The following is a 15,096-nucleotide window of genomic DNA, read 5'->3' on the forward strand; positions in this document are numbered from 1 at the left end:
CTGATTAAATTTGAACGGCCTGACTGATATTGGTAGAAGTAACGCTTTATACTAATTTTCATATATACACTTTTGCTGTTGTAAACTGTGTAATAGTAAGTAAACGTTTTTATATTTGAATATAAATAATTACGATTGCATATGCTGGCAGATTGTTATCCCGAATTAAATAAATACATTCCAATAACCATTTAAACAAAAGAATTAATTTTTCTCAATGTTCTCAAACTAATATCAATTTTCTAATGTAATGATTCTTATATCACTTAAAATTGTATAAAATTTTCAACCATTCCCAAATTGACTTCTAGGTTCATCTAGGTATTGCAAAGGAAATCTATGTAATAGAAGTTTCACGAACTTGGAATTGTAAGAAGGTAATGTGGGAGAAAGATTTAGTACATTTATAAGTAACCAGGTCGTTACTGCGCAAGAGAGATATAAAATTGGAGATACAACTTGAGCAAGAGACAACTAAGTTGATGACCAAGTATATGACCCTAACATGCCTAAATCATTTTGTCAGACTGAAGTTTGTAACGTTATTGTAACGATGTATCTTTATATAAACTCGTTGTTCTGCAATTTTAGGATTACCTGAAATTTAGTAAACCGTTAATAAAGCATCAACAAACAACTCAGATTTCATTTAACTTCATCGGTTATTTTAAAGGTGTAAAATAGTAACTTTTGTTTCAACGTTTCGATACGTTCACGTTACTAACTTCAGCCTTGTATCATTTTACTGTAGCATCATATAATAAATACTTACGTCGGTATACGAGTTGCCAAACATCTGACTACCTTATCACCGCCTCGCCTCGGAATCTGCCATTCTCAGATATACAATTCAAAACCAGTATACACCACACAGTTCCCGATACGTATGTGAACCGTGAATGTTACTATTTTCGGCGATGAGGATATTTAGAATTTTATGGTGCTAGCGAATTGTAAACATATCAATGAAAATGGTATTGTATGTATGCATACACAGATGTATATGCGCAGTGTAATTCTGATGTATGAAACTCGTTCACTTATTCTTACCCCCGGAATATCTTCTCCGAAAGGTGCCTAATGGTGGAACCAAAGGATGATAAGGGCTGACGAAACTCCAAACACTACAATGTAAAACTGAACACTCTCCGAGTATTCTATCCAACCCACGCGTCTGTGTTTGGGCCTCTGGTCGGCACATTGGCATTGGTGTGAAAACAAATAAATATACAATCGGAAACTACGAATTATAATCGAACCGAAAAGCACGAAAAATAACCTTAACCTTACTCATATCTGTTTGCATTGGACTGATCTCTATTATTTGCATTGCGAGCTGTCATTTTCTTATTCCTCCTCTGCTCTTTTTTTACATTAGGATCCATCTGGATTCTACGTGTAACATATACGGACTAGGCTGCAATTTGTTATCGCCATCTTTTCCGGACTAGTGGTTTTATCTTTGATGTTACGTGACGTGATCGGTGAGATATGGGCACATCTTGTGTTTGGAAAAGTTTTGGAACACGGTTAAGAAACAAAAGCAATCATATGAAAATCTATCGCATTCGAGGCATTGTTAGGTATTCCATGTTTTTTGCAGGGTTGTGCAGTGTTTAATGATTGCCCTGACAGTTCGATTAGATCAAACCAGCTCGTGTGATGACGAAAAAAATATACTTCCGATGATATGTACACAAACGAAATACCGGGTCATACTAACGTTATTCATTGAAACATAATTTTTTATTAGATCAGTGTTTTTCTTTAATTACTACCACCTCTTGGTCGCACTCTTATGTATAACTTTTAGGTTATGTTCGTTATTTCAGTTTAACTTATTACGAAAGTCGGGTAGTATAAGCTTATCAAATAATGCATTTAAGATTAATGGATCGATCGTATTTTATTGACCTTTTCTCATCCTCTTATTCATATCTTAAATGAGTATCCTAAAGTAAACATGTTTTGACACATCCCATTGGGAAGCGCGATGGAAGTTTGTCAAAGGAACGATAGTGACGATGTGACATCGATACTAGATGAGGATTATCAAGATGTCTTGAAGGATCTTCCGCAAGTATTGGATTTCATACGAAAACTACAAAACCACATCAGATGGCAGAAAAAGAAAATAAACAAACTGCGAAACAAATTGAATGGTTGCGTGAGTTCATTTTTACAATGTGACACCTTACGCCACTTATCAAGCAAATTGCATTCATTTTTACCCGTAAATTTACAGAAGAAAGGAAAATTGCAATCTGCTGAAAAGCTACTCGTCGACTGTGCAACGCAAACGGAATTAAGGAACGCTGATCATAATTCGGCCACCAGTCAAGACTGGAACTTGAGCAAGTTAGAAAATGGGGAAAACATTGTTGAGCAGGTTACAAAAGCGGCCGAATCTGCTCTACAGCAAACCGGATTTGTTTATGAAGAAACGTCCGGCCTTTACTACGATTATAACACCGGATATTATTACGATGCGGTAAATTTTTACATTTGATTATAAATTCTGAAATCTTGGCTCACTTCACTGCAGAATCATGAACTTTATTGAGATTTAATCCCCAGTGAAAATCTAAATCAGAAATATTAATTTCTCTTACTTTGAAAATAAATTCAAACCACGTGATATTCTTTGTTTATTTATTGCAGGAACAAGGACTTTATTACGATGGAAACTCAGGGACCTATTACTGCTACGATGAAACGAGCAAAACTTACAAGTTTCACAGTCAAACTCAAGTCTCATCGAGTGAAGTATCAGTACAGAAAGGGGAAATTGTGAAAAAGGAGAAGCGAAAAGCCAGGAAGGCAAATAAGGTATCGTCGGAATTGATCGTTTGTGAATAAATGTTGTGCTTGTTGAAAGTGAGATGACGAATCGAACATACCCGATACCAGAATCACTGTTTAAAGCTGTAAAAACGACAAATATAGAAATTTATGCACCATTAACGAAGTCATTATTTATTCCTTTTTGTTTCAGGTTTCGGATGAGATACATGAGTTAATAACTGGCCTTTCAAACATAACAATTGAAAGATCTAGACAGCACGCCTTAGGTAAATATCCAATACCTTTAATACCTACACGTGTCTCTCTTATAGGATATGGCGAAAAAGCGAAAAATTCTTGCAAGTGGGCGCGAATCGGGTGACGATGAACACGAAGAGGGTGAATGTACTGCCAGTGATAACAGCCTGAGCACGCAGGATGTTGCTTCTGAAATATCCTCTAGTGACGAGAGCGAAAACGAAGTTGAACAAGGTTTATTTATGTTTATTTTTCGGCAAAAATTCACAAGTTTATAATATTTCGGATAGGGATTCTTGCTGGTTAGGGTAAAAATGAAGTATTAAAGCAAATTAACTTCATATCAAAATTCAAATTTCTGTTTCGTTTCCACCACTTGCCGTCATGGTTTGCTATTGATACAGACTCGTCACGTTTTTTCATTATTGCAGCACTTCAAACAGGAAAAACCCATGTATAATAATCCTTTTGTTACAGAGTTGACCAAAACCTATCCGCCTTGCATTAGAATTATTGTAAAGGAAACCAGTTTGCCAAAATTAAAACCTGGTTCCTTATTTCTTGTCGCTTATACCGGTGGCTCTATGGGCAGAGAAGGTGATCACTCTGTTCTCATACAAGATATCAACATAAGCAAGGTTGGTTACTGTTAAAGATGTCATGTAATGCTCTTTTGAGAAATACATTTGAATTTCAGAAGCCATTTTGTTCTAAAACATTTTAATTATAATCTGAAAAATTGGTATCCTGTAACCTTTGGTCTGAAAAATGCATGAACCATGTGGTTTTGCATTGAAAATACAACATTTGATTCTACTCTTATATCCATTATAAATGTTCATAATTGTAATCTTACTATTCGTTTCAAAAATCCAATCGATTGTATTTTTAAGTAGTTGCTTAATAAGTAAGCGACAAAGTAAACGAAGAAATTTCGATTCGTTGTCGAACTAATAAACAGAATTCAGACTAATAGAAAAACGTTAACCAACCTGGATGACTTACTCTATTTTTAGCAACACGCAAGATTCCAGTACGATGAAATAAATAAACGTTACGAAATCATTGATCTGGGCTCAAGAAATGGGACCATATTAAATGGCAAAAGGTTATCAGTAGCAAAGCAGGAATCCGAGCCATTCGAGATTGTGCACGGTTCGATAATTCAGGTCGGAGGTACGAAGTTACTTTGTCACATTCACAACGGGCACGAAACCTGTGGTCACTGCGAACCAGGACTCGTCCAGCAAAACGTTAACGCCGAAGGAAGTACCACGAAAAAACAAAACCAGCACAAATCTGAACTCAGAAGATTGAAGTATAAATTTGGCGTTGAGAAAAACAACGTCAAGACATCGAGTCAAGTCGCTGCTGGGTACCAAGATCGTGCTCAAGCAAGACGAGTACTCGTCGGATCTCTGAATCACCATGCAAAGACTCAGCAGAGCTCCGTCGATGTGTAAGTGAAGTTGTAGGAAACTTTACTGCTTCGATATTGTGTTCTCAATTAATCGTGATTTATTTTATGTCTCCGGTTAAATTTCTCATTCATTTTATCTTTTTATGTTTAATGTAGATCGATTGCAAGCGACAACAAAGGCTTCAAGCTTCTCTCAAAAATGGGATGGACGGAGGGTCAATCACTCGGAAAAGATGGTGATGGCAGAATCGAACCTGTGAGTCCTTTTCTCAGTCTTCCTATTTTCGATCTAGATCTGTAAGTTTGCTTCCATTAATTTTATTGTCTCACTTGACATAGAAATTCGCCAAATCTGGATGTTGATCTTTAATAACGCTGATCGAAGTCTCGGATCTGACACAGCCTGAATCGGTTTTTGTCGTAAAACTTATCTGTCCTATCAATTTGTATCAGACTGTTGTAATTTCGTATAACTGGGTTGTACGAAATTACGAGTTGATCGCGAATATCAAGGTACGCTCAATTCCAACATTTCCTATGTGGAAATTCACATGTACCAAGTTATCAGCGCAGTCAATTTTACGAAAGGAATTAAATTTCCATTGACGTTCCCGGCGCAGTTAAACACGCCTGAATTACTTCTGACGCGGTAAAAAATTCTCTGCAATGCGATGATTAGCTGCTTACATTATACATACCTACCTATGCCCCAACTATACACAATAAAACGGAAAGGGAAGTCCGCTCCGCGGTTTTAACTCACGACTATAACAACCGAAGGAAATCTATTTACACGATTCCCTTTCACTCCGTTTGACGAATCGTTTGAAGATAATCTCATTGATTAGATTATAAATTTTCTCCTTTTATTGCCATCTAATTAATTACGTTTTTTTGTTTTCTTTTTTCTGTTTGATATGTTCGAAACATGTCGAAATGGTTCATGAAAATATTATACAATGCTACTAACATCTTTCGTTCACCTTTAATTGCAATAAAGCAAATTATGCATTAAAAATTACCAAAAATAATCAATTATTTTTCTCAATTAATCGTGTGTAATCGAACGACTCGATAACTTTTCCTCACAATCGGTGTTTGCTTTTTAATCCCACGAACGAGGTAATACAATATCAATTTATGTGACTGGAGTATCAATTATTATCATTGTCTCACTTAGTGAGTACTTATTTGATGTAACAAGTAAAAGATAATTGAACATTTTCACCTGATATTGAAAAATATTTCTAATGAAATTATAAATTATGAAAAAACTTTTCCGCTGTTAAAACTACATACCAAAATTGACGAAAATTTGTTTTCATTTCCACCGTTTCAAAAAAATTCGAAAGAATCGATTAATCGATTAATCTTTACCGATTTAATCGACTCGTGTTCGATTGTTTTCCAGACTCGATTAATCGATGCATCGGTTAGTTTTAGCTTAAAATTAGTGGGCATCGCTACAAACTGTGCAACTAGAGGAACATCCGACTGCCGATAACCAGTGTTTTTATTTTCACCGACCTGAAGTCGGGCATGCTTGCTTTGTACAGTTTCTGTTTAGTTGCGTCTCTCACGACTAGTTACCGCGGCGCGGCAAATCCGGGTTGGTCGTTCACAATTAGTAGCGAGCAAAGGCCTATAATCATGGATCGTCTACGTCTTCCATCAGGATTCAGGATACACGAAGTACTAGTACGGAATAACGATTTAAGTGTCTTCCTCCGAGTCACTCGCGGGGTAATTCTGCCTTTTTCTCTTCCGTTTTTTCTCTTTTTGCCCAAGTACTTGCAGAGCAGTAACGCCTTGCTTCTCTAAACTTCTCTATCTTAATTCATTGTACTTTTCTACCACTCGAACACGACACAATTATGAAGCTCAGGTTTTCGGTTTATTATACGATATATGCGGATAATACAAAATTCGACTTAAAAGTAAAATAAAGCCGAAAGCAAGCAGATCAGAAAATACTAACGAAGAATAGAAATTATCCAGTACTTTTTTTCGAGTTCCCCTTGATCTTGTCACGTATTATTTATTTTTTTTTTTTTTTTTATAATTAGTTGTCACAATATTAAATAAAATCATGATATCGCAATGGTACGTACATAATTCACATGTGAGTAGACACTAAGAAGATACTTTGGTTGTACCCAAACTTCAATTGAAGAGATTAAACCATTCGAACTTTCTATTGCATATTTTACTCGTTCTTACACTCGGAGCGTGTATTAAAAAAAAAGACTGTCGTTCTGTTTTTAATTCTGTACCACTTCGATTTTATCGAAATATGAGTTCAATTGTTTCCAACTGTACTTCAGAAACTAATTTCACGGTGTTCACAGCTGACGAAAAAAGCGAAGAATCTAAGAATTGAAAAAAAAAATAATTAAATAAATAGACAAAATCGTGGTAAATTCTATCGCAAACAAATGAACGAGTGTAATAAAAATGCGGAACGAAATATGGCTCGAGAAAAATGCTGAATGTGGCGGGGTTGGGGGAGGGGGGGGGATGGCAAACTTTGCCCGATACGTTATCCGTGGTGCGAACGCCGCTGAACCCGGCACCGATTGCACGGTGCGTGCTGCAATAATGAATGCAAATGTATTGAAATTCAAATCATTATTTTGTCTAGACGCATCACATGCCCTATTGCACTCCCACGCCTGCCTGCCCATCCCACGCGTCACGCGCAACACGGTTCATTTGCTTTTGCTAAATTTGTTTGGTCTGTCCGTTCGTTCGTCCATTTTCCCATTTGTCCATTTTTACCGTACCTACATACCTACCTACCTACCTACCTACGTCCGTTCGCTCTGCATTTGCCTTTATATTATACAAAGCAGCCATAGGCGAATGCAGGATACACGTTGGATCCGTCGACGTGATGTTTGAATTTTTGTTACCAACTCGCAATGCGAAAACAGAGGTGGGTGCGATAGAACGATATTTTCTACATATATGGATATACTACAGTCGTATTCGAATTTTTATTTTTATTCATGAATTTTTCACGATCCCCTGAACTATATAAATACACAGATGCGTACACATGAGTTCAATCCATTTCTACACCATTCGGAAAATTTTGATGTTCGATAACGTTGTTCGGAACTTTTCTATCACACTCTTCGGTTAAAAATGATGGAGTAGGATAAGTCAAGATTTGAGCTGATTCATTTACGTACGGTAGTTTAATTTTGAGACAAGCAACGGTCTAAGATAGAGATATAGAATACAAAATATAACGTACTAGTGTGAAGAGTATGTATAACCATGAACTGTAGTTACAGAAGATAGACGAGACGTATTGGACAAGTTTTACTGGCCTGTGGGTAAAACGGAACTCGCGGTTTACCATATGTAATAAAAACACTTACGGAAATCGAATTTCAGGCAGTTTTATCTACACTTCTGAGTGCAAAGTACCGTAAAGTCAGTATATTCTTGCATCGACATCAAATTATCCCAACAGGTAGAAGAAAATACACTCGCGGAAAGAATTAACGTCCCCCGTTATTGACCGAAAAAGACTCAACTTTGAAATACTGTAACTTTGCGTAAATTGCAAGTAGAATATTGTATTAAAAACGATTTTAAAGCCGAACACCTTGGCCTCAAGCTTCATTTTCCAGATTTAGTCTTACGCATTTTTCTTCGAGTAATCCTATTTTCAGGTATCCCGTGTCAAATTTGTTAAGTATAGATAGTTTCGTTTCGCTGGATTTTTAAATCGTCCATTTTGTAGCTTGGAATTTCTCCTTCGAAATACTTTGTTTTAATTTTCGATACAATTTTCTCTCGCCAAGTTGTCCAACACCTAAGGAAATAGTCTCCGAAAAACTTTGACCCTGCGTAACAAGTGATTAAATCCTCTTTATCTTGAATCAATCTTTGTTAATTAAGTAACGTAGGAGAAATTCCAAAGCGCTATTTTAAAGAGAAATTTCTATTCCTCGAGATAGACGGAAAACTATGATCGTCATTTTTACGGAAGCTATCTCGCGGTAAAGTTCAAACGTCGATCACCGATTTTTAAGGGCCATCTTTGGAAGTTGACAAATTTGCCAGTAACGTTGAGGATAATTTTCGTTTGGAGATTGAGAAAAGCGACATTCAGAGGTTCAGTCTCCTTTATTTTTAAATCTCTATGCGATGATGAAAGATCGCGGATAAAATTACAAAAAGAGTATTTTGAAGAGGAAACTCCAAGCTACAAAATTGCAATGGTTACTTTGAAAATCTTTTAAAAAAAATCATGGCTCACGACGGCGTGAATTCGAAAGTTCACTTTACAAATTTGACACGAGTGACTCAAAGATAGAAATGTTCGAAAAAAATGCGTACAGACTAAATTTAAAGAATGGAGCTCAAAGCCAAGATTTTGAGCTCCAAATTATTTTTGATTTTCTCGCGATTGACGCAAAGTTACCGCGTGTCAAAATTGGACTTTTTTTCGGGCAAAAGACTGGGGGCGTTAATTTTTTCCACGAGTGTATATTCCGAGTGAAAAAGAGTATCAGGACGTACCATATTACCTGTTTAAAGTCATAAAACTAATATTTCACGAGATTGCGAATCCCTTTTCCTTAGAATCGCGCTTAGTTATTTCTTTTCTATAATAACACGAGCAATGAGCGAAGAAGGCTATTCAGCTGGATTTTACGCTGGCTGCTCGTCGAGTCGGCACAAGTACGTACCCTGCGATTTGCAATAGCTGAGTGCAGATGCGCAGTTACAAGATCTATGAAAGAAACAGAAATAAAAACGCGACAGGATGAAAAATGACGAGTTAAAAAACCTCGCGGGCTTTCCAAACGGAAGGCGTAATAGCCCGACACCGGGGGAACATTTTCTTTTTCTTTCTTTCCTTTTTCTTTCTTTCCTTTTCTTTTTTTATACCTATCAAAGAAACTGCAGCGCAGTTGCGTCCGCAACTCGCGAAGCCTCGCCAATTTCTTACTTCATACATTACATTTTATACATATCTTCCACCTTGTATAATGTAATAACCACACGTATTTTCATACGTACGCACCATACTTATTTACGTTTGCATCCCGTATAGGTATACCTAATAATTTTGCACGCCTTCGTTCCCTCCAGAATGCAAGTGCAGTTGCTCCCGGCCACGGAAACGAAGCGATATTACTTCTTCTTCTTCTTCTTCTTTTACTTTTTACCGCGTATTTAAATTACCCGCACTTTACCCCCGTGAAGGGATCTGTCAGGTTCCTTGCCGTATCCAACTACAGCCACTTAAATAATGAGCATACCTTTACTTACATCTTTCGGTCAACTGCAGGGCCAATTTTTTTTCGCTTGAAATATTCGACATTGTTTATAATGTCCCTGAAATTTTTAGACTTTATTTTTACTGATTTTTTTAAAAATTCATCTCAGTGTTTTTTTCACATCAAAACATACCTATATTTCTATCAGCAAATACTACAGCATTAAAAATTGCAAACAATCGATCAGATTTATGACTAATTGTGAAATATTTTATTAAAGCCTTCACTTGATTGAAAATAACGTTAAATTGAGGGGTCGGTATTGTTGAAGAGAATTTCTTAACTAATTAGAAAAAAATATAATTAAAAAAAAAAAAGCCAATATTTCCCAGGGAAATACCTACAGAAACATGTATGTGGATATATTCATTGTCGCGAGTACGACGAGTCTAGAATTAATCAAGGAACCCGGATCCAATAAACCTCTCTACGAAGCGTCGTGATTAAATAATTAATTAACTTATCTGGTAACTTGATCAAGCAGCTGGTACGCCGCTAGTTTCCAACTAATTAACGCGATTAAACGGTACTCTGCAGCAGCAGCAGCAGCAGCAGCTGACAAACACGCACAAGTATCTGGTTTTCCTTGTCGAAACCAAGAGACGTTACAAGTTCCGCGAAAACCAATCGCGACTAGATATTCCTAGCAAAAAAGTGAAACGTGAATTCGCGGAAATCTGCGAAACAGTCAAAAGTATCACGGCTTTCAAACTGGAGTCGTTTGAAGTTAGCCAAACCGTCGCGCATCCGCTCAGCGAATCAGAAGCCTCTGACTTTGCGCGCTTTGCGCATGCGCGTCGAGAGACGCGCCGCCATTGGCGGAATTTTGACTCGCTTTTGTTCGAAAACCGACAGAGCCTCGAATCATGCGCTGGGACAACTTCGGCTCGGTTTTCCGCAGAGCGTGCTGCGTCTATAAAACTTGAATATAAATAGCGTTCGCATATAATAACTAGTATATAAATTCCATCGACGAGGGAAATCGCCTGCCATGCCTTCGACGAGGTGACGCATAAATAGCTGTCCAGACACGTTGTAAACTGCATCACAATATTCTCCGGCCTCCCGATGCAAACTCTGCCCATGCTGCTCAAGTGCATAGCACACACTTCAAATCGTGCGTGGAATGCACCGACAGTTCAAATTTACTGTTACGGTGTACACAATTCATTTTTTTTACTCGTTTTTTTTTTTTTGTTTGTTTTTTTCTCTCTTATTTTTCTTCTTCCAATCAGACAAAGTGGATTTTGAGTCGCGATGATGATGCGAGAACAAGAATTCATACGATTGAGAGAAAAAATTTAGGTGCAGATCAGGAAGTTTTTAGATGAACTCAAAACAGTTGAAGATATATCATTGAAAATCGGTGCGAATTTTGGATCGATGCTATTTGTGAGATTGTTGAAAGAAAAAGTAAAGAAGAACGAATGAAATAAAACAAACGAGACTTGCCGGAAAAGATGAACGTTTAGAAGAGTTGTCAAAATTTTGTAAGGAAATTTACATGGCAACGATATGGTAATAAACGATCGAAGACAAAATTTTACTAAACCTATTATAATCGTTTCAATGTATGAAAAGAACGTTGTAAATAAAAAAAAAACAGACGTGTAAATTGCAAAACGAACTCAACGATTTCGTTGTAAAATTTCTTGTCTGCCCGACGCAGACGTGACCCATATAAAAGCGTTAAACGGGGAATTGGTTTAGGAGTTTAGGGCTGCGTCGGGATGCGTTCGGTTAAAAGTGCAGGTTACATAGAACGCACCTTGTACCTACGTGCAAACACACCTTGCTTTCCTCGCCGTTTCCCGTACGCGTCAACGAAGGTGGAAACAGTTGATGGGCGCACCTGTTTTTTCCCCACCCATAAAGTTACATTGTACGGTTGTAAAATGGCGAAGCGAAAATGGATGGAGGAACGGAGGAGACACAGTGTACTAGACAAGTAGTGATTGCAGTAAACCGGAAGGTAAATGAATTGCAAAATAGCGTAAAATCTCGTTACTCTGCTTCAACCCTCCAGTGAAACGAATAAACAACTCTCCCTGCATGAAAACCCCGGCAAACTGATCAATTTGAGTGCACCTCTTCGGTTGCATCCGTATTATACGTGTATTATACATCGGACGCAACTATGTATTCATACAAATCACTTTACACGCGACTCTTTTTTCCCTTTTTAACATTTCCTAGTCTTGCCGAGGGGTTAATCACTCGCGAAATCTGGTTTACATTTTTCCGGAAATCTTGTGAAACCTTTTGAAATCTTCCGAAAGCTTCGGTAATCCTTGAAATCTCTCGAAATCTTTTGAAATTTTTCGAAATCAACCGAAGTCTTTGAAATCTTTTGAAATCCCTTGGAAACTTTCAAAATCCCTGAAATCTTATGAAATCTTTCCAAATCTTTTGAAATCCTTTAAAATCCCATTAAATCTTTTGTAATCTTTTGAAAGCCTGTGAAATCTGTTGAAATCCATGTGTACATCAAATCGATGAGTGATTGAACCCTCGGGTCTTGCATAGCTAGTTATTCCGCTCATATTTCTCCATTGTCGGTGATTTGCACTTTTTCGTTTTTAATATTTCCGAGAAGTAAAAAAGAAAATTCGGTATAACATTTTTTTTTTTTTTATCTTCCTTCAGTTCCCTGGGTATAATCGTTTCAAAGCGGAAGCACAGACTTGCGTTAAAATCACGAGAAACGGTATCGAAGATGCTGGTTTCCACACCTAGGCAGCGCGATGTAGGAAATGCGGCTAGGGTCGTTCAGGTGAAGGGCTGTATCGGCAACTGTCTAGTTTTATGGATTTCCCCTGTACTCTACTACCTTCGCCACTTTTAACAGCTTCAACGTTTCACCATTTTACGGGAAGAAGTCGTCCCATTTTACGATTTACAACGATTTCCTGCCGCGATCTGTTCCAACCTCCTGTCTAGCGCAGTGTGTAAAGAAAGGCATGCTGCCGCGCCTACATCTCCTATCCTTACCTACGTACCTACCTCCTACCCGTGGATAAACGTGTATAAGGTCTATCCGTCCAGCGTAATGCCGTCTACCTACCAGCGTACTTGCAACGTCGTTTTACAACGCGAGAGAGATGAAGAATAAAAAACAAGAAAAAAAAAAATACGAAAAAACACACGCAAGGAGGAAGGAAAACGAGACGCCAGGAAAACACAAACCTCTACGCGGAATTAACACCGCGCAGTAAACATCGCCTAAGGATATTTCCTTATACTCTTCGACTCTGCAATGACTCTGTTGAAAATTACGCCTCCGTGTCTTTCGTTCGTATTTATATAATTTTTCCGGCTTCTATTCCTGTTCATTCGTAAATAGACGTGCGTTGAAATCATACATTTTGCATTTGCAATTTTGTCTTTATGTTTGCTTTTTTTTTTTTTTTCACGCTGGTTATATTTCGCTGTGTATGTACAGCGTATACAGGATTGTCCGAAATCCACTAGACCTTATAACATAATATTATTATACCATAGAGGAACTCGTATGTTTTGCAAATTTGTACTCCTCGGGGTTGTTCCAAAACTACAAAACAGTAATTTTTCGTTCAACGTTTGTCAAGTAGTTGATATCTTACCCTTATGTTACTCGAATTCGTTTCTGTGCAATATTTAGGATGTTTTTTGTTTTCCGATTCTGGAGATTTTTTGGACGGTTTTTATTTCCCTCCCTTTTCTATACTTCTAATACGATCCGTGGATCCCATTCGACCATAATTTAACCTTACTAACTTCAGCTTCGCGATTTTTTACACATTTATACGGTGTCTTAAATCTTGAAAATCAAGTCTAATATCGAAATTTTAATTTTTTACAGAATGACGGCAAAGCGATAAGAGTATAATAAATCGAAGATATCCGATCACAATGTAATACCTTCACCTGTATGATCGTAAAACATGCAAAAGAGTAGATTCGCGACGTGACACGAACAGCTACGTTTCAGTGGGAATTTTTCCGCTCGAATTATTCGAATTCGACGTTGAATCCGATCGCGCGTATTCGACGTGAAAGAACTCGACTTGAGTTGTATTATTATTATACATATATGAAACGGATAGTGGTTCTGGCATTTTCCTTCGATACGCAACCGAATGATTAAACATCAACTGAAAGCCGCGGTAGGATTACTCCGTCATATTATTAGCTCGTAAACGTCAACCTCAATTCTCCTTCTTCATCTTTTCTCTCTCTTCCTCTCTTATACTTTTTTTCCCTCTCTCTTGATTTATTTTCTTCTCTTTTTTTTTCTCGCCATGCAGTCTCGGCAGTTTTCTTGGGTCGGCAATATTTATATCGCAATAGATTCTTTAAGTCGGCTGTTGATTCTTGCATATTTACTTTTTTTTTTATAAATTGTTTTCAAACTTCAACTATATATGCTTCGTAAATTCAGCCGAGTTAACTTTTGAAAATAGTATCGGTCCGTTTCTAGTTACTTGTGTGTTTTTCAATTCAAATCCAATGTGTCGAAGGTGGACAATTTCTGGAGCTCTTGGTCACATAAGTTGCTCTACATTACCGAAAATTATGAATTTTTTGACGAGAGAAACTCGTGAATTTGTATATGAGCACAATTTTCGTCACCTTGTTTATATAACGTGAAATGTAAAAACCAAAAAAAAAAACCAACGGTTACATGACAAAATCTTCGAAAGCCTGAAATATTGTAAAACAACGATCGAAAGACTCAAATTTCAGGTTCGAGGAATCTGAAACATAAAAAAATTTGAAGACAGTGTAAATTTTTGATTGTGGTAAGAAAAAAAAAAAAAAAACAAACAAAATTCCAACGGTTATTATTAGGCAAAAATATAAAAATTTCTCTCGGCGATGAGAAATTATCACAGTTTTCTCCTCGTTTTGTACTTTTACGCAATTGTGTTTTCGCCTTTCGCTGTATAGCGAATAAAGTTAAAAAAAAAAATGGCGGATCTCGGGAGTAAATATTTGAGGCGGAAGTGATCCGCTGTACCCGGAATTCCCGGCGCTCATATCGCCAAAGGCGGTTTGCGTAAGACAACGGAATGCAAGGCCGAAGTCGATGTTACGTAACGCATCTACGAGGATGATGCTTGAGAAACTGTGGCCGACGACGCTCTTGCACGTGGCGTCTTGATCCCTTTTTTGCGTTTTTTTTTGCTCGCCTTTTCTTAATTATGATTCGCCCATTTTTCTCCTCGTCCTATTCATTCCGAATATCCGTCAATTATTTTTCGTGCCTGTATAGTATACTCGCGGTTAGTAAGGCTTTTTTCTCCGTAACAAACTCGCCTAGACTAACTCAGCCATTGTCTTGGAAAACGAATA

At 37.4% G+C, this 15,096-nt stretch overlaps 1 protein-coding gene across 4 annotated transcripts in view; it reads left to right on the forward strand.

Moving 5' to 3' along the window:
* The first annotated feature begins 1,413 nt into the window (after nucleotides 1-1,413).
* Nucleotides 1,414-15,096, forward strand: part of LOC124300965 (angiogenic factor with G patch and FHA domains 1) — a 53,731-nt gene continuing 40,048 nt past the window's right edge. For 2 of the 4 annotated variants that reach the window (XM_046755511.1, XM_046755530.1), the window contains exons 1-7: nucleotides 1,456-2,167; nucleotides 2,246-2,491; nucleotides 2,662-2,829; nucleotides 3,117-3,276; nucleotides 3,520-3,680; nucleotides 4,059-4,501; nucleotides 4,619-4,718. In XM_046755511.1, the coding sequence (XP_046611467.1) occupies nucleotides 1,994-2,167; nucleotides 2,246-2,491; nucleotides 2,662-2,829; nucleotides 3,117-3,276; nucleotides 3,520-3,680; nucleotides 4,059-4,501; nucleotides 4,619-4,718 (1,452 nt within the window). In that variant the 5' untranslated portion in view covers nucleotides 1,456-1,993. Of the gene's footprint in view, nucleotides 2,168-2,245; nucleotides 2,492-2,661; nucleotides 2,830-2,995; nucleotides 3,072-3,116; nucleotides 3,277-3,519; nucleotides 3,681-4,058; nucleotides 4,502-4,618; nucleotides 4,719-15,096 lie in introns of all 4 variants that reach the window. The other 2 variants (XM_046755501.1, XM_046755521.1) reach the window with 2 other exon arrangements.

This window comes from Neodiprion virginianus, chromosome 1 (genome assembly GCF_021901495.1).
Source record: "Neodiprion virginianus isolate iyNeoVirg1 chromosome 1, iyNeoVirg1.1, whole genome shotgun sequence".
Lineage (NCBI taxonomy): Eukaryota > Metazoa > Arthropoda > Insecta > Hymenoptera > Diprionidae > Neodiprion > Neodiprion virginianus.